Raw genomic sequence first — 20,612 nt, forward strand, 5'->3', positions numbered from 1 at the left:
CGCTTTAAGGACTGCCCACGGAGCGGGACATCGTGACGCGCCCTGAGCTGCCGCTGTCTGCCTGTTTCGAGCTGAAAGTTTCCAAATTTAAGCCTCTGTTGACCCAGGACGTCGTGAGAGAACAGAGAACTTTCAGAAGAGGTCGGGATCAGCAGTTTATCCGGACATTCCACTGTTAAAGGAGATTTTATTAATGAAAGACGTGCGGACGGGTCCGCGCATCGGTCCCGGGCGGTAGGTAATCCGGAAGTCAAAACACCCGAAGAACAGTGACCAGCGGGCTTGCCTGGGGTTCAGACGCTTCGCGGTCTGGATGTACTCCAGGTTCCGATGGTCCGTGAAAACCATGAAGGGCTCCGTAGCTCCCTCCAACAGGTGTCTCCACTCCTCAAGAGCCTCTTTCACCGCTAGGAGTTCCCGATTGCCGACGTCATAGTTCCGCTCTGCCGGGGTCAACCTACGGGAAAAATAGGCACAAGGATGGAGATCCTTATCGGACTCTCCACTCTAGGACAGCATGGCTCCTATCCCTGAGTCAGAGGCATCCACTTCAACAACAAACTGGCGATTGGGATCAGGCTGCACCAGAACGGGTGCAGATGAGAACCGACATTTCAACTCCCTAAACGCGGCTTTGCACTGATCCGACCAGGTGAAGGGGACTTTAGTGGAGGTCAGGACCATCAGGGGGCTAACTACCTGGCTATAGCCCTTAATGAACTTCCTGTAGAAATTTGCAAAGCCGAGGAACTGTTGCAGCTTCCTACAGCTTGTCGGTTGGGGCCAATCCCTCACCGCCGCAACCTTGGCCGGATCGGGTGCGACGGAGTTGGAGGAGATTATGAACCCCAGGAAGGACAAAGAAGTGCGGTGGAACTCGCACTTCTCGCCCTTCACAAACAGCTGGTTCTCCAACAACCGCTGCAGGACCTGACGTACATGCTGGACATGGGTCTCAGGATCCGGGGAGAAGATGAGGATGTCGTCCAGATATATGAAGACGAACCGGTGCAGGAAGTCCCGCAAGACGTCATTAACCAATGCCTGGAACGTCGCGGGCGCATTGGTGAGGCTGAACGGCATGACCAGGTACTCAAAGTGACCTAACGGGGTGTTGAATGCCGTCTTCCACTCGTCTCCCTTCCGGATCCGAACCAGGTGATACGCATTCCTAAGATCCAATTTGGTGAAAATTTGGGCTCCATGCAGGGGCGTGAATACAGAATCTAACAAAGGCAGCGGGTATCGATTATGAACCGTGACTTCATTCAGCCCTCTGTAGTTTATGCATGGACGGAGTCCGCCATCCTTTTTGCCCACAAAAAAGAAACCTGCACCCATCGGGGAGGTGGAGTTCCGGATCAACCCGGCAGGTAAGGAGTCCCGGATGTAGGTCTCCATTGATTCGCGCTCAGGACGAGAGAGGTTGTACAGCCTGCTGGACGGGTACTCAGCGCCTGGAATCAAATCAATGGCACAATCGTACGGACGGTGCCGGGGAAGAGTGAGTGCCAGATCTTTGCTGAAGACATCAGCAAGATCATGGTACTCCTCAGGCACCGCTGACAGATTGGGAGGGACTTTAACCTCCTCCTTTGCTGTCACACCGGGTGGAACCGAGGATCCTAAACATTCCCGGTGGCAGATGTCGCTCCACTGCGTCACTACCCCAGACGGCCAATCAATCCGGGGATTGTGCTTTAACATCCATGGAAATCCCAAAATCACTCGGGAGGTAGAAGGTGTTATATAAAACACAATCTCCTCCCTGTGATTTCCAGACACCACCAATGTCACTGGTTGTGTCTGGTGTGTGATTAATGGGAGAAGGGTGCCATCTAGTGCCCGTACCTTCAATGGGGAAGGTAGACCCACTAGAGGGAGCCCTACCTCCCTGGCCCATCTGCTGTCCAGCATATTCCCTTCAGACCCCGTGTCCACCAGTGCTGGAGCGTGAAGGGTAAGATCCCCACAAAGGATTGTCACTGGGATGCGTACTGATCTACGGGCTTTCCCTGCGTGGATGTTATGGCCCACCCTTAACCCAGTCTCTAAGGGTGGGCGTTGAAGTTTAACCGTTTGGGGCAGTTTCTTTGTATGTGCTCATTAGAGCCACATAAAAAACACTCCCCTCGAGCCAGCCTCCGTTGTCTGTCATGTGATTTTACTTTAGCCCTGCTCATGTCCATAGCTTCGTCAGCAGGGGGAGCTGTGGCTCCACGGAGCTCTCTGACTGTGGAGTGTGAGGACGGCGGCACCCTTTCGGACCCGGAAGGAAGAGGGACGGCTCGCGCCCGGCCACACCCTTTGCCCCGCTCCCGACGGTGTTCTTCTAACCGGTTGTCTAACCGTATAACCAGGTCGACAAGCCCGTCAAAATCCCGCGGCTCATCCTTAGCCAGCAGGTACTCCTTCAGGACCGGAGACAGTCCGTTTACGAAGGCGGCGCGGAGTGCAATGTTATTCCAGCCGGACCTCGCAGCCGCGATGCGGAAGTCGACTGCACACTCAGCTGCACTCCGACGTCCCTGTCTCATAGACAGCAGCACGGTCGAAGCGGTCTCGCCTCTATTGGGATGATCAAACACCTGTTTGAATTCCCTCACAAACCCAGTATATGTCGTTAGGAGACGTGAATTTTGCTCCCAGAGCGCCGTAACCCAGGCGCATGCCTCTCCTTGAAGCAAATTAATGACATAAGCCACCCGGCTAGCATCTGACGCGTACATGACGGGACGTTGTGCAAAGACGAGCGAACACTGCATTAAGAAGTCTGCGCATGTCTCGACACAACCTCCGTACGGTTCCGGTGGGCTTATGTATGCTTCAGGGGATGGAGGGGGGGTTCGTTGAATCAGCACTGGAATGTCTGTATTTGGTGCTCGGTCGGCTGGAGGAGGTGCTGCAGCAACGCCCTGAGTGTGCGCTTCCACCTGGACGGTGAGAGCCTCCATCCTCCGATTGAGTATGACGTTCTGCTCGGTTACTAAATCCAACCAAGCAGGGAAGGCGGTTAAGATGTGCTGCAGCTCACCTAACACGCCTCCTGCTGATGCCTGTGCACCCTGTGTTGTCATTGGCAGTTCAAGCGATGGTTGACGCCCCTCCGGATCCATGACGCTGGCCGAGAAATCCTGTTGTGAAAGTGTAGGGACACGGACCCACAACAGGGGGCGCAAATGAACGGACAATGGAATAAGCCAAAATATAACAATTTAATGTTGTGAATGTGCACAACAGAGCAACAGACCACACAGTTGAGATCAACAGTCAAATTAGTCACAGTGATGTGTGGGCAGGCTCGAGTATAGAAGACGCCCGTCCAGAAAAGAGCCGGATCCCACACGCCTTCCACTTCCAACAGACCTGAAGCAACCCTGGAGCCACCAAGCGCTGGGTCCCCAGGTGGCCACTGCCTCCGGCTGTCAGATCGGGTACTGCTGGCAGGAAGCACAGACAGGTGATGGTGGGTGTGTGAACACCCAGCAAACAGTTCAGTACAATGGTGGAAAGCACCTCCACCTCTTAATCACAGTGTTCCAGAATTACGTGCAGATCCTGTTGGTAGACTTAGTAGTCCTTAACCGAGGAGCGGAGTACGCCAACTCCCCAAACACACGACTACTCCTTACGTACAAACAGGTTTGTCTGCAAAAGCAATGTTACACACAGAAGCAAATACGTTACTACTGTTGTCTACACAGGCTGAGCGGTTTACCTGATCGGTAGACGATTTCTCGGCAGTGAGGTGAAGATGCTGCCCGGCTCTTATGGAGATGTGATTGATGATGATGAGTGACAGCTGGTGTTGTTGATGGGTGACAGCTGCCACTCCCGGTTGCTCCGGCGCCCTCTCGTGCCTGAAGCCCGCACTTCAGGCAGGGCACCCTCTGGTGGTGGGCCAGCAGTACCTCCTCTTCAGCGGCCCACACAACAGGAATGTCTGGATAAACTGCTGATACCGACCTCTTCTGAAAGTTCTCTGTTCTCTCACGACGTCCTGGGTCAACAGAGGCTTAAATTTGGAAGCTTTCAGCTCGAAACAGGCAGACAGCGGCGGCTCAGGGCACGTTGCGATGTCCCGCTCCATGGGCAGTCCTTAAATCGACAGCAACAGTCCATAATCTCTCATCAGCCGTTAAAATTTTCACAGAAAACCAGCTGAATTTCTCAAATGGTGTCCACTTCGATGTGCCTCACAGTTTTTGAAAAAATTTTGATCAAGCAAAGCGTCAGTCTCTCAGGAAGTTCTCAGACAAAGAGATTCCGACGGGAGGGGTGGACCACTCCTCACTCAAAGCCTGCCCACAGGCGAATGACGTAACCGACAGGCGTGAAAAAACTCACGCATGCCCACGAGGGTTCAAGCTTGTCTGATGTAATCGCACGTGATTCAAATCCATATAGTTTTTGAAAAAAATAAAAAAGTCCAATACTTTTCTAACAGACCTTGTATTTGTAAACTATTGTGTTGTTATATTCTGCATATACTCCTACAGGATGGTACAACATGCCATACTGCATGAGATCACAAGAGAAATTTAACAGCTGTTTCAAGTCCAAATTTAATCCAAATAATGCACCAAAATGCACAACAGGGCACTTAAATTCTTAAAATTTCCCAGAAACCCCCCCCCCCTCCCCTTTCCACTTCACCGCGAATAGTTGCTGTCTTTTAATTTACCAAGACTTTGGATTGCTGTCTTTTTTTTTCATCGTAAGCATCCATGAGTTGCGCCGGGGCTGGACCTTTCAGCAAGACAATGACCTCCTAAGGCATTCATGCAGAGGAACAAGTACAATGTTCTGGAATGGCCATCTCAGTCCCCAGACCTGAATATTATTGAAAATCTGTGGTGTGATTTTAAGCGGGCTGTCCATGCTCAGAAACCAACAAACCTGAGATGTTTTGTAAAGAAGAATGGTCCAAAATATCTTCAACCAGAATCCAGACTCTCATTGGAAGCTATAGGAAGCATTTAGAGGTTGTTATTTCTGCAAAAGGAGGATCTACTAAATATTGATGTATTTTTTCTGTTGGGGTGCCCAAATTTATGCACCTGCCTAACTTTGTTTAAAGAATTAATGCACACTTTCTGTAAATCCTATAAACTTCATTTCACTTCTCAAATATCACTGTGTTTGTCTGCTCTATGATATATTTAACTGAAATTGCTGATCCTCCAAACAACCAGTGATTTATAAAGAAAAATCATGGAAATTGTCAGGGGTGCCCAAACTTTTACATACCACTCTACATCCAAATGGACTGGAAATCTGTCAAATCCCAACAGTAGACTGGTAGTCATCACCTTCATCACCACCCTCAATCCCTCCAACTGCATCTGCAACAAAACAGGCCTTATCCACATCTCTGGTACTGATTTTGTCCCCACTGAGTCACACTGTATTCCCTGACTCGTGTTTGTGCCTGTACACAGTGACCTTTGATTAAACAAAGTGGATTGGCTTGAATTTGACTGCTTGTCTCTAATGTCACGCTCACTCCAAAAACCGCAGTGTTTTCTCAGTCTCTGGTGGCCTCTTCAAAGCTCCATAAATGTGTGAAGATCATTGACACATTTTTTTGAATTCCGCACACACGCTGACTGATGTGACAAATGAATGTGATGTTTTTGAATGCATTTTGTCTGTCCTGGAACAAAAATCATCGGTCATCAGCATGAGTAGACTTTTGATTGAAATAAAATCTTCCACATTTACAAAGTGGGTTCATCTGATTAAGGCTCTCCTTAGGATTTTCTCTGAGATAGAAAATCAACATCTTCTCTCTAGCCTTCACTCCTTAATTCCTCATGGACCACCTGCCAGGTCAAAGAGGGTCAACTTAATCCTCATCAACAATCCTAGGAGATTAATTTTGAGATTTTGACCTGATTCTGCATGGAGCACTTTTTGTCACAGTTGTAGTAGATGATAAGTAGATGGGGGGTGGTGGTGTTTGTGCTTGGACTGGGAAAAAATAGCCCATCCACATGATTTTTTTTAATGATAGTATTCATTGTCTGTAGATTAAATAAAGATTACAAACTGAACGTTTAGTGGCAGCACCGGTGCATGCACCCAGACTTAACTTGACCTGAGTGGCAGTATGAATCAATCTGAGTCTGGAACAGAGTGATGGTCAGTGTTGTCACAGCAACTTTGAAAAGTTACTTTATTAGTTACTTTACACAGTTACTTCATTAGTATCTGTGGACAACTTGTCGGCAGCTGCTGAATGTAACTAATCAAGTAACTAGTAATCTAACTTGGTTATTTTTAAGATTTAGTACTCAGAAAAGTAACTATTAGTTACTTTGCTGATTAGTTACTTTGCTGATTACTCAATCTTAAGAGTAACAAAGTTAGATTACTAGTTACCTTATTAGTTACATTACTTATTAGTTACAAGTTGTCGGCAGCTCCCAATAAAGTAACTACATAAAGCTGCTATTGAAGTAACTGTATAAAGTAACTGTATAAAGTAATTAAAAAGTAACTAATAAAGTAACTTTTTAAAGTAACTAACTGTTGGTGCATTCTGTTTGCAGCCTGTTTGATAGATATGTGTGTGTGTGTGTGTGTGTGTGTGTGTGTGTGTGTGTGTGTGTGTGTGTGTGTGTGTGTGTGTGTGTGTGTGTGTGTGAGAGAGAGAGAGAGAGAGAGAGAAAGAGAGAGAGAGAGAGAGATTGAAGATTGAAATGAGAGATGACATTCTGTCGTTTCTGGAAGTGGTCAAATGAAGTCTCCATGACAGCCCATCTCTGAACTATTAATAGAAACGTGTGTTTATCTACCCAGGAGGATTAAAGGATTTAGGTGTGAAAATGACAACTTTGTTGTTTGGAAACTATGGATGACCTGACTCTATGTTCTGCTTTGCATCAAGAAGATGTGGCTGTAAAGGTTAAGGTCCCAGTATCTCAAGCTAAGGAAAAACATTGATGTGACAGCCTGATGACTCAGAGTTTGACAACATGATTTCAATGCTACAAAAAAATGTGTTGGAATTTAAAAGCAGTGCAGATGACGAATGTATTGAAAAACCTATTTAAGATTCTCAGCTTTGATGGCCCAAACAGGCTTAAAGTCCAAAAAGCGACATCATGCAAGCGACCTTGTATGAATGTTGTATGAATATACGTGAGGATCATATTTATGGACTGGATTTTTTTTTTGCCTCCTTGCTCTCGGCCGAGACGGTTGCATTTTTCTCTTCCTCCCTCCTTATCTTTCCTGCTTCTGTGGCATGTTGTCTGTGAGGCTGCCAGCTTTGTTCTTCTGGAAACAGCAAAAATGGATCTGTTAAAGTGGTCTCTGAACGCAATTGACACTATTTTTTCTACAAGACACTTGGGAGCGGAGGACCCGACCTGTCCTGCCGGGACACATGTGATGGGTTACGTGATGGACAGTTGGAGGAAATGGCAGGACATGTGCCTTTACACGCTGTCTGTGGAGGACGTCGAAGATGTGTATATATTTGGCATGGTGGTGACCGGGTTCCTGCTGTGTGGAGCGGGCATAGCGCTGGTTTACTGGAAAATTAAGAAAGTGGAAGCGGCAATAATTGGCCCGTGGAGGCTGCCCCACATGATTGATTCGATTGGAAGGGCAGTGTCAGCTCAGTCGGCGGGTATTAACCGCACGTTGGAAACCATCTCTGGTAGGATGGCTGCACTGGAAAACCGCATTGATCGTCAGTAATGACCACATCTCCTTTCCTAATTCAGATGTATTGGAATCTTTCAGGCGTCTGCTAATCTGGATTTTCATTCGGCTTCCCAAAACACAGCTGCACTTCAAGGCCGCTGTGATAAAAACAAGAACAGAACAGAGAAGAACAATGCTCATGCCTCTCCCCCCCTGGTCTTCCCCCGCCCTCAGCTTCTCCAGCTCTGATGTTGACTGTGGACAATGGACTGTTCTGGGCTGGGCCCTTCCTCTCTCCAGAACGGACAAGCAAGGCCGTTGATGGCGCCTAAAGGCGACCTCCGGGTGTTCTGTCTGATAACTGGACTCTTACAAATCTCGGTCGTCGTCTCTCATCCTGTTGTGTGTGATCATTTTTCATTGTGCTGATTGTGCAATGAAGGTTTTTCTTTCCCAAGTCTTACCTTGTGTGTGCTTTTTATATGTGTTCATGTACCGTGCCGGCTTATGTGTGTTGTTTCTGTGTGTCGTTTGTCGTCATGAGGCCGGTCATGGTTTGCTCAGCCCTGCTGTTGACCTAAGGCAGGACATACATCTGGAGCTGGTCCCCGGGTGCCTAAAGGCGACTTCTGCTCCTAACTGGCAATTAGGATGGGTTAAATGCAGTAAACACATTTCATTGTGCAGGGAACATGTTCCTTTGTGCATATGACAATAAAATTATTTTGAATCCTTTGACTCCTTCAGCTCATGCTCAGTTCAACACCATCTTCCCTGATATTCTTCACAAAAAACTCTCAAACCTCTCTGTGCCAGTTTCCACCTGTCATTTGATCTCCAATGTCCTGACGGACAGGACACAGCAGGTCACATCCAGCATATGGACAATCAGCACTGGCGCCCCCTGGGGTGTGTGCACTCCCCACTGCTCTTTTCCCTCTATACAAATGACTGCACCTCAGGGAACCCCTTTATTAATCTCCTGAAGTTTGTGAATGACAGCACCATCATATAAGGTCCAGGACCAGGAAGCGAACTGGTAACATCTCTGCAGACCCCTCACACCCTGTACACACTGTTTAAACTCCTCCCCCCGGTTGACATTACAGAACTCTGCACATGAAAACAACCAGACACAGGAACAGTTTCTTTCCACAGGCCATCACGCTGATGACTAGTTTAACCTGTCAAAAAACTCACTAATTCATATACCTCATATACAGCTTAAATCTGTTTGTTTCTCCTTTGCACACATTTTTTATTGCACATCATACATTTTTACTGTGAATATTCAGTGTTTAGTGTATATTTAAACATACCCATACAGAGAGAATGCAGCTCAATCCAGAGCCAAAGTCCTTGTATTCTTGTAAATACTTAAGCCCCTTTCACACTGGGGGTGCTCCCGGTTGCTTCCAGTTGCGCCGTGCGTCATTATGATGACGCCGCGTGGAAGCAACTCAGTGCGGAGACGATGCAGCTCAGCGCCACAACAGCGTGAGGGCGCAAAGGAGGAAGCAAGTCGAGTGCCGAAAAATTAAACCTGTTTAATTTTTTTGGCATCCTGTGCTCGACGCAGAAAGGAAGTGGTTCCAGCGCAAGTCGGGGCAAAGAGGCGTTACCCGGCATGACTCGGAGCCAATTTATGATTCCTGCTGTGTTCCATTGTTCCCGCCGTATAAATCACACAGGATTGTTTTTATACCGTGTACTTAATGCAGTAAAAACTACATGCTGAAGAAAAAAAATGCAGACTGATTGCCAGAAATATCCAGTAAAAAGTCCGGACATCTCTAGTCCACTCATGGACGTTCGTTCACGCGCGCACATGTGAACAATTAAAAGAAAAAAAAAGTCTGGCTGCAGGCATTAGTTCCTTGTTCTCTGCTCAAACTCTCACATCACAGTTAAAAAAAGGACAAAAAAAGGACATAAGTCCTGAGACAGGGCATGTCAGCATCAAGTAGAACTCCAGACATCTCCACATTTGCTTGACGGTTCACTCGCACGCGCGTGCGAGCGAACCTCTCGCATCTCGCGGTCAAAGGAAGAAAGAAAAGAAAAAAAATTGTCTGCAGGCAGTTAGTTTCTTTCTCTCCTCAGACTCTCTCATCACAGTTAAAAAAGGACATAAGTCCAGGACATTTCAACATCAAGTAGAACTCCAGACATCTCCACATTTGCTTAAGGACGGTTCGTGCGCACGCATCTCGTGGTCAAGGGAGGAAAGATAAACTATAACAGAACTCAGAGCGCAGTCCTGCAGCTCAGCACAATAAGTAGAAGAGAAGTCAGAGTGCACAGTCTGTCTGCAGCCAAACTGTGCACTCTGACTTCTATGTGCAGAGAACCTACAGGCTGCATTCTCACCTCCTCTTTGCCCCCTGCTGCATGCACCTGATGCAGAAATTCCTGCATCATCATGATGCCACAGGGAGCAGCTGGGAGCAGACCTGGTGTGAAAGGGGCTTTAGTGAATAAAGGCTGTTCTGATTCTGATTCTGCTGTGCCCCCCCCCCAAACAAAACTACATTAATCATGGTCACTTCTCACTTAAGGTGCCCTGACACTTGCAGGACTTTGATCCACACACTTGCACGCATATCGTCGTTACGATCCCACCCGCTGTATTCCCAGCTGGATGCCGTGCTTTGTTTCACTGGCTACCACGCGTTGTGCACTGGATGCTGCGTATATAAAATAATTATTTCATCGCGGATTAATCAGTTTCTCTCTAAGTTAGCTGTTGAAAATGCCTCTAATTGATTCCAGAATCACAGAGGAGAGCTCCAGTTGCTGCTTTTCTCGTGGGCGCGCTGAACGAGGTGGAGAAAGCATTTGGAGTCATCTAAAAAGGTAATTATTTGTCATGTTTACGTTGTCACGGCTTGGTAAAACGGTTGCATGTTCTTTCCTTCTTGTGGGCAGCTGTAAAAATATGTTTGTGATAGATTTAACATCTCGTTATAATTGTTCAGATGAACTGCGCTCTGATGCGGTGCGCTGACACAATCACTCACGCTGTTCACTTCTTTATTCAACTTGATGAGCTGCACGTAGTGTTGGCGAGTAGATAGCGCAACGTTCACTACCACTTCACGCTTGTTGCCCGACATTTATGTGTGAAAGTTTTTTGAACATTTCAAAATTCTCTTTGCGCAGTTGCATGGACCGACGCCCCTCTCACATTGAGTCTACACCCATTAACGACGAGTTTACTCTCCTGCACAACACAGTGTGTGCAAGTGCATGTATCAAAGCTGTGCAAGTGTCAGGGGGCCTTTACAGTTCAGTCTTCACTTTTGTTACGAGGTATATTTAGATGGCCCATGGGATATTTAAATATCCTTCAGGATCCTGCATTGGAGTTGGGGTGGAGAGAGAGAAAGACAAAATTAAACTGAAAACATGCCATATCTGGTTTCTATCTGGTTTTGGATTCACGGTTGCAGTGATACTTGATTATATATGGAGGAAAGTGAAGGCAAAACAATGAGAGCAGATCAGCATTTTTGTTTCTTTGTTGACTGCCAGCAGAAGCATGGCTAATCAGCTCTGGGACAGCCAGTTCTTCCATAATAAAAGCCCATGAATTGTATTTAGCATTCCCATTGTAAAGTAAACAGCTTCTTTCTGCTCGTCTGTGATCAGGAGGACCTCGGCTGCACAAAGTGTAAGGGTGCACTCCCTGTTGTTCTGCCGTAAGCACTTTACCATATGGGCCGGGTTTGTCAGCCGCTGAGTCTTAATAGGATCAGGCCTACAGAAAGTTGGAGCAAATCTCTTCCTCACAAAGGGAAGCAAGATCTGCAAGTGCAGATTTACAAAATCACACACACATGACGTTTGGCAGCGTAGTCACTGTTTGATTGAGCCCAGGTCTGAGTGGATACAATGAAGGCTTGCGTATATCAGTGGAGTGCATTGAAGAAATTTACTTTTCTGCTCGTAATTGCTGCCGACGTTCGTTTCTTGCAAACATCTCCACAATTACATCCATGAAGAAAAACTTGCAGAAATATACCTCTGTGTTCCTATTAGACACTTTTTATTTGTGTTGCCAAGGTCCTTCATTACAGTGTAGCTGTTTATATGACATATTTCATTAGTGTGGCTCCCAGATGTGTGTCTGTCTGCTTTGGTAAACAGAGTAAATAACTTGCTCAACTCAATTTTCTCTGCTGGTGGTTGTGTTGGAATTTCTGGCAAGACTTTAGAAGGCATGGAAAGACTGGTTTGCACTATTGGAGTTGTCAAGAATCCACTGCAATTAATGTCGTTAGTATTTTTTCCCACGGGACAGCCAGTGGGCTCACTGTTACTATGTACGAAGAGTCAATCAGTCAGTGAGTCAGTAATGGCACATTTCACTAATGAGATTACTTCAGTTGTTCTGACCCATTTATATTAGATTTATGCACATCTCTTTGTGTGTGTTTTTTTTGTCTCATTCAGGCCACAGAATAATGGTAAATTTTGCTCCGGCTCCAGTCGTTTCAACCAGCTGTGTAATATACGCCCGTGTCCCTTCAGTGCGGTGGACTTCCGGGCCCAGCAGTGTGCCGAGTACAACAGCAAGCCTTTCAGAGGCTGGTTCTATAAGTGGAAGCCCTACACCAAAGTCGACGGTAAGGTGGAAGTCAATGTAAAGACACAAAATAGTCAATGGTTGTGTAAATTTGCTTGGAGTGGCGATATTGTGTGCATTGTTGTTTCAGAGAAGCCTAAGGTAAGGTCCTTCGGCTTGTTTTCACTCAGGGTCACCAAGGCAGATCCGAAATGATCAACAAGAAAGTAATTCTTGTAAATTACATCACACTTCCTGACAGTTTATTCCTTTTACATGATTCCCATATCACATATTTAGAAGATGACATAGTTGAGTCGTTCCCTTTTTTGTAGCAGCATTCTTTCTTTTTTTTGTGGTGTATTTTCATCTGGATTCAGTGATGTGACGTATGCACATGATAACTAAAATTTTTCCATGGTACTTTAATCCTTTCTATAATGTTCAATAAATAATTCTGAACATCTCCAATTGTCCAGTACATCTGGAATCTTTCATTATTCCCTTTGGTTCATAATCATATAAAGTATGAACATGATCTAACCTGATGATTCAATTTACTATATGACAGCAACATATTACAGGAAACTAAATGAGGAACATCAAAAAAGAACAAAATCATGACATCTTCTGAGATCTCTGTAGACTGTTGTACCCAGTGATCTAAGGTAATGATTAGATGTAGATATAGATGGTATTTGGTTTCTTCGGAGGATCTGGAAATTGGAATGACTTTGAGTCAGTTAGGAAACATAGGTGTACCACTTGCATTGTGAGGGAATGTCACTTGACATTTTACCCATGTCACAAGCTCCTCTGAGCATGATCCACTTTGCATTTGTCTCAGTGTTGAGGACCCCAGCAACTGGAAATGGTCAAGGGTACACCAAAGTTTCACATGGCTGCAGCACATACAGTAGATGGTTACTTTTGGAAGGTATGGATGGAATGGTTCTGTTCCTGGGTGGTGCCAACCAGCATCTGGAGTAGTTCCTTAGTTTTATGGTTGCAATGATATGTGGCACCAATACATACTCCAAAACCTGACTTGACCCAAGTACATAAGAAATTCACAAATACAGTTCAGTGCAGGAGACAAGATGGCTTTTCTACACCAGTAGGCCTGCTTCACACTCACACATGGTTGAATTCAGGGTGGATTTTAGTTCTGTATTGCTGCACATTGCCGTGATCTCAGCTGACTTTTTTGGAGCTGGTTGTGTGGTTGTTTGCTCCAGCAGTTCTACATTCACTACTGCAGACATGGTCCATGAGACAATCAGATTTTCAATACCATTTAAGTTGACTAAACATACTCACAATCCAGCCAAAGTACGAGGTTTGTCAATAAAGTATAGGTCTTTTTTATTTTTTTCAAAAACTATATGGATTTCATTCATATGTTTTTACGTCAGACATGCTTGAACCCTCGTGCGCATGCGTGAGTTTTTCCACACCTGTCGGTGACGTCATTCGCCTGTGAGCACTCCTTGTGGGAGGAGTCGTCCAGCCCCTCGTCGGAATTCCTTTGTCTGAGAAGTTGCTGAGAGACTGGCGCTTTGTTTGATCAAAATTTTTTCTAAACCTGTGAGACACATCGAAGTGGACACGGTTCGAAAAATTAAGCTGGTTTTCCGTGAAAATTTTAACAGCTGATGAGAGATTTTGAGGTGATACTGTCGCTTTAAGGACTTCCCACGGAGCGAGACGTCGCGCAGCGCTCCCAGGTGCCGTCATCAGCCTGTTTCAAGCTGAAAACCTCCACATTTCAGGCTCTATTGATCCAGGATGTCGTGAGAGAACAGAGAAGTTTCAGAAGAAGTCGGTTTCAGCATTTTATCCGGATATTCCACTGTTAAAGGAGATTTTTTTAATGAAAGACATGCGGGCGGATTGCAGCATCGGCTCGCAGCCACCGCGACGCTCCGCCACAGGAAAAACACCTCCGTTGGAAGCCTTAAGGACAAGTTGGAACATGTCCAGCTGTTAAACAATTTCTCATATACTCACTCCACTGAAAGCCATCAAAAGCTGCCTGGATTTTACAAATGGTTATCAACACGGAGGTGTTTCTCCTGTGCCGCCGCACCGCGCCGGCTGCGTCCCGACGCGCGGACCCGTCCGCACGTCTTTCATTAAAAAAATCTCCTTTAACAGTGGAATATCCGGATAAAATGCTGAAACCAACTTCTTCTGAAACTTCTCTGTTCTCTCACGACGTCCTGGATCAATAGAGCCTGAAATGTGGAGGTTTTCAGCTTGAAACAGGCTGACGACGGCGCCTCGGAGCGCTGCACGACGTCTCGCTCCGTGGGAAGTCCTTAAAGCGACAGTATCACCTCAAAATCTCTCATCAGCCGTTAAAATTTTCACGGAAAACCAGCTTAATTTTTCAAACCGTGTCCACTTCGATGTGTCTCACAGGTTTAGAAAAAATTTTGATCAAACAAAGCGCCAGTCTCTCAGCAACTTCTCAGACAAAGGAATTCCGACGAGGGGCTGGACGACTCCTCCCACGAGGAGTGCTCACAGGCGAATGACGTCACCGACAGGCGTGGAAAAACTCACGCATGCGCACGAGGGTTCAAGCATGTCTGACGTAAAAATATATGAATGAAATCCATATAGTTTTTGAAAAAAATAAAAACGACCTATACTTTATTGACAGCCCTCATATACTATGGCCTACACAAAAAATATATGGTGACCATCCAAGGGTGGCAGCTATAGCTAAGTCGGGGTCAATGAAGGATTACACAAGGGTCAACAGTCATATTGAAAAGTATACGACATTATTTGTCTGATCATAAAGACCCCAAAAAGGTAGAGTTTAGACTATTCATGACTGAATGCTATGCAGTTATGGCGTAAAAAAAACAAAACAGCAAAAATTGTGACAAATTTCAGTTTGTACAGGGGACAAAAGTTGAAGATATGCTCCAGTCTTGGGAACAAAGTAATTCAAATTATTAGCAGACTATTTTTTTTTTAATCCAATTAGCTCAGTTGATAATTTGCATCACCCATAACTCCAAATCATTCAGTCATAGATATTCTAGGCTCTACCTATTTTGAATCTTTATGTTCAGACAAATGATGTGGTATACTTTGTATTATGACTGGAGCACTTTTAAATATTGACCCCTGTGTAATCTGCCATTAACCCCTCTGTGGGTACAACTGACTCCCTGGAATGGACACCATACATTTTGTGTGAGCCATGACATACTAATGCTGCACTGCAAGTGCTGTTTTAGTACCCTTAAGCTGTCCTGATTATGTAAAAATTGGCTTTGGGCTCATGGACTAACAATGATGCATGCTGGGTCAAGAAGAAGTAACCCCAGTATAGGCCCTGAGGCCGATTGGTGCCGGTGCTTATCCATCCAAAATGGATGAAATTAACTTCTTTCTTCAAAATTCTACACAAAATACCCCATAATGACAATGTTAAAAAAGTTCTGTTGGCTTCGTCAAATCAGGACCTTCAGCGTGCACTGGGGCAGTTTGCAGCCAAGTGTGAAGCGTCCGGGATGAGAATCAGCACCTCCAAATCCGAGGCCATGGTTCTCGACCGGAAAAAGGTGCTTTGCCCTCTTCAGGTCGGTGGAGTGTCCTTGCCTCAAGTGGCGGTTTAAGTATCTCGGGGTCTTGTTCACGAGTGAGGGATGGATGGAGCGTGAGATCGACAGACGGATTGGTGCAGCATCTGCAGTGATCCGGTCGCTGTATCGGACCGTCATGGTGAAGAGAGAGCTGAGTAGGGGGGCAAAGCTCTCGATTTACCGATCGATCTACGTTCCGATCCTCACCTATGGTCATGAGATTTGGCTCATGACCGAAAGAACGAGATCGCGAGTACAAGCAGCCGAGATGACTTTCCTCCGCAGGGTGGCTGGGCGCTCCCTTAGAGATAGGGTGAGGAACTCGGTCACTCGGGAGGAGCTCAGAGTCGAGCCGCTGCTCCTCCACATCGAAAGGAATCAGTTGAGGTGGCTCGGGCATCTTTTCCGGATGCCCCCTGGACGCCTCGCTGGAAAGGTGTTCCTGGCATGTCCCATTGGGAGGAGGCCCCAGGGAAGACCCAGGACACGCTGGAGGGACTACATCTCTCGGCTGGCTTGGAATGCCTTGGGGTTCCCCTGGAGGAGCTGGGGGAGGTGTGTGTGGATCGGGAGGTCTGGGCAGCTTTGCTTGATCTGCTGCCCCCGCAACCCGACTCCGGATAAAGCAGAAGAAAATGGATGGATGGATGGATGGATGATTTTTGAAAATGTATTAAAAATAATAAATCAAAAACTCAGAAATCACATGTACATGAGTATTCACAGCCTTTTCCATGAAGCACAAAATTGAGCTCAGGTGCATCTTGTTTCCACTGATCATCCTGGAGATGTTTCTACAATTTAATTGGAGTCAACTTGGGGTAAATTCAGTTGACTGGATATCATTTGGGAAGGCACACACATACGTCTACATATAAGGTCTCACAGTTGACAGTGCATGTCAGAGCACAGATCAAGCATGAAGTCAAAGGAATTGTTTGTAGACCGCTGAGACAGGATTGTCTCGACACACAAGTCTGGGGAAGCATAGAGAAACATTCCTGCTGATTTGAAGGTCCCAATGAGCACAGTGGCCTCCATCATCCATAAATGCAAGAAGCTGGGATTCACCAGGACTCTTCCTAGAGCTGGGCGCCTGTCTTAGTATGGTGGCTTAGTGGTTAGCACTGTTGCCTCACAGCAAAAATGCCATGGTTGGATTCCCATATTCCCACCTGTGGCCTTGCTATGTGGAGTTTGCATGTTTTCACTGTGTTTGCGTGGGTTTCCTCCGGGTGCTCCTCCCACATTTAAAGACATGCAGGTTCGTTGAATTGGAAATTTTATAATTTTATAATCTCCCTTTACAGCAGGCCTTGGAGTAGGTGATTGGAGACCCTGCAAGGCTTATGGCAAATGTGGGTGTGGAATCCATTAGCTTAGCAGGGAAAATAGTGCAGAAAATCCACTATGGTGAAAGTGCCTTTTATCTGCCAGGGAGGGAAATTCAACAAGTTGAGACTGTGGCCTGCTTCCGTAGATGTGTCCATCAAAATCATAGAGGGATATGCTTTGCAAACTTAATACCCATGACGACATTGGATGTTGCTGAAATTGAGGATTGTGGTTGTTGTGGTTGTTCCAGCAATAGCAAAGATTTCCTGTCTGCTACCTACAACGCGCGTGGAATGTCTCAAATCTAAACCTACTTCAAGGCATCTTATATATGCTACTCTGGAACCACCCCTAAATCCAAACAGTTCAACTGTCAACCCCACTGAGGTCTTAGTTTGGGTCTCATTAACATAAGATCACTGTCCTCAAAATCATTGTTGATTAATGATCTAATTATTGATCATCACTTAGATATGATTGGGTTATTTGAAACCTGGCTTAAACCTACAGCTGTTCTCCCCTTAAATTAGGCCTGCCCACCCAGCATATACATTTAGTCACGTCCCTCGTGATGCGAATCAAGGCAGGGGTGTTGCCCTTATTTATGAGTTTAGCTTATTAACTGTTGGGGGTCACAAATATAACTCATTTGAGCATCTAATTCTCCGCTCTGCTCAGGATATTACACATTGCCAAGGTCAGAACTATAAAAATCAGCCATATTACTTTGTCACTGTATATAGGCCTCCTGGCCCATATTCTGAATTTTTAGATGAACTTGGTGCATTCATCTCTAACTTGTCAACTAGTGCACCAAATTCATCTAAGAATTCAGAATTTAGTATAGAATAGTATAAAATAGTATAGAATTTAGTAAGAATTCAGAATTCTGTATATAGGCCTCCTGGCCCATATTCTGAATTCTTAGATGAATTTGGTGCATTCATCTCTAACTTGTCAACTAGTGCAGATAACATTCTGATCATTTTTGACTTTAATGTTCATATAAATAGGCTTTCCGATCCCTTCTGCAAATCATTTATGGAAATTGTGGCTGCATTTAGATTTCGACAATGCATTCGGGACTCGACGCACATTAGTGGAAGTACCCTGGATGTGGTTCTTGCATGTGGTATTGCTGTCACGAATATTGACATCATGCCTCTTACATCAGTGGTCTCTGATCACTCACTTATTAAGTTTACAGTTTCGCTGCCGTGTTTAGTGGAACAACAACATAATATATCACTACGGCGATGCATCAACTCCTCCACTAAGACTGAACTTGAAGCTAGACTGCCTGATGTCTTAGCTTCACATTTGCAAATACCCAATCAGTAGACAGTCTTGTGGATAGTGCTCAAAACTACACTCGACATGATTGCACCACCTGTGTTAAAACTGCGCTCCCCCAAATCACAGTCACCTTGGTTCAGTGATTACCTGTGTGACCTCAAGCATAAGGCAAAACGTCTAGAACGGAAATGGCTTTGTTCAAAATTAGAAGTATTCTACCTTGCGTGGCATGATGCTATCTTCGGCTATAAGCATGCATTATTGGCTACAAAGCGGACCTATTACTCTGATTTGATCAACAAAAACAAGCATAACTGAAAGTTCTTGTTCAACACGGTGCCAACACTTATTCATGGACAACCACCTGTAGTTCGCTCTCCTTTTACAGCACAAGATTTCCTGGATTACTTTGAAAATAGAAGACATTACGTTAAACATATCCCAGCATGCCTTAACCCAGCCACTACACCCTGCTATTGAGGTGGGCACCATTACTGAGGTATTACCTAGATTTACAGAATTTGATAGTATCTCACTAGGCATGCTGACAAAACTCGTAACGCCAACAAAAAGCACAACCTGTTTATTTGATTCTATACCAACAAAATTGTTTAAGGACTGTGGCCCACTCTTGGGCTGACTATGATGGAAATTATTAATCTTTCTTTAATCTGGATCTGTTCCTAAATGTTTCAAATCTGCAGTGATGAAACCATAACTTATGAAACCTAATCTTGACCCTAGTGTATTAAAAAACTATTGGCCGATATCAAATCTATCATTTTGCTCTAAAATTCTGGAAAAAGTGGTGTCACGGCAGCTCATTGACTATCTTACTGAGAATAATCTCTTTGAGCCACTGCAGTCTGCTTTTACAAAATATCATTCCACAGAGACGGCTCTCACTAAAGTGTTGAATGAGCTTCTGCTTACAATGGATTCGGACACCACTGCTGTTCCAGTGCTGTTAGATCTCAGTGCTGAATTTGATACCGTGGATCATCATATTCTACTTGATAGGCTGGAAAATCATTTTAGGATTACTGGGAGTGCCCTTTCATGGCTGACGTCATACTTGACCAGTTGTTCCCACCGTGTTTTGTACAGTAACACTACCTCTAACCTTAGTGACATGAAATTTGAGGTTCCACAGGGGTCCGTCTTAGGCCCCCTGCTTTTCTCTCTTTATATAGCACCCCTTGGGCACATATTGCGGCGTTTTGGGATTACCTTTCACTGCTATGCTGATGATAGTCAGTAATACTTGCCAATAACTGCTGATAATCTCGTTCATATAAAATCCTTAGAAGATTGCCTTGCATCAGTGAGAAGTTGGATGTCTAGAAACGTCCTACTTTTAAACTCTGATAAGACTGAAATGATGGTTCTTGGTCCAGTGAGACATCGGCATCAATTTGACCAGTTAACGCTTAGCCTAGGCTCATGTGTCATACATCACACTGACAAAGTGAGGAACCTTGGGGTAAGTTTTGATTCTACATTGTCCTTTGACTTCCACATTTGAAATATTACGAGGACTGCTTTCTTCCACCTGCGAAATATAGCGAAGATTCGTCCCATCCTCTCCATGGCTGATGCTGAGACCCCGATCCATGTGTTTATCTCTTCTAGAGTGGACTACTGCAATGTTCTATTTTCTGGTTTACCGCAGTTTAGCATTAGGGCTCTCCAACTGGTTCAAAATGCTGGAGCCAGACTTTTGACATGAAGCAGAAAGTTCGACCACATTACACCCATTTTGGCATCCCTTCACTGGCTTCCTGTCCCAGTGAGATCAGATTTTAAGGTACTGCTACTAGTCTATAAAATTGTTCACGGATTGGCACCTCACTACCTAGCTGACCTAATTAAAACTTACGTACCGGCCCGGGCTTTGCATTCTCAGGGTGCAGGACTACTTTGTGTCCCTAGGGTGAATAAGAAGTTTGCAGGTCATAGAGCTTTCTCTTATCATGCCCCTGTTCTGTGGAATGATCTCCTTGCGTCAATTAAACAGTCAGATTTTGTGGAGACTTTCAAGTCGAGATTTAAGACGCACTTATTTTCCCTTTTATATGGCTAGCATACTGGTATAGTTTTGTTTTACACTTTTTACTCTTTTAATTAATTTTATTAGCAAACGGTGCATGCCA

At 45.3% G+C, this 20,612-nt stretch overlaps 1 protein-coding gene across 1 annotated transcript in view; it reads left to right on the plus strand.

Annotated features, from left to right (window-relative positions):
• Window positions 1-20,612, plus strand: part of adamts18 (ADAM metallopeptidase with thrombospondin type 1 motif, 18) — a 314,116-nt gene that overhangs the window by 175,549 nt on the left and 117,955 nt on the right. Inside the window, exon 13 of the mRNA XM_034185420.1 lies at window positions 12,112-12,284. Within this exon, the coding sequence (XP_034041311.1) occupies window positions 12,112-12,284 (173 nt within the window). The remainder of the gene's footprint in view (window positions 1-12,111; window positions 12,285-20,612) is intronic.

Source organism: Thalassophryne amazonica, chromosome 2 (assembly GCF_902500255.1).
Source record: "Thalassophryne amazonica chromosome 2, fThaAma1.1, whole genome shotgun sequence".
Lineage (NCBI taxonomy): Eukaryota > Metazoa > Chordata > Actinopteri > Batrachoidiformes > Batrachoididae > Thalassophryne > Thalassophryne amazonica.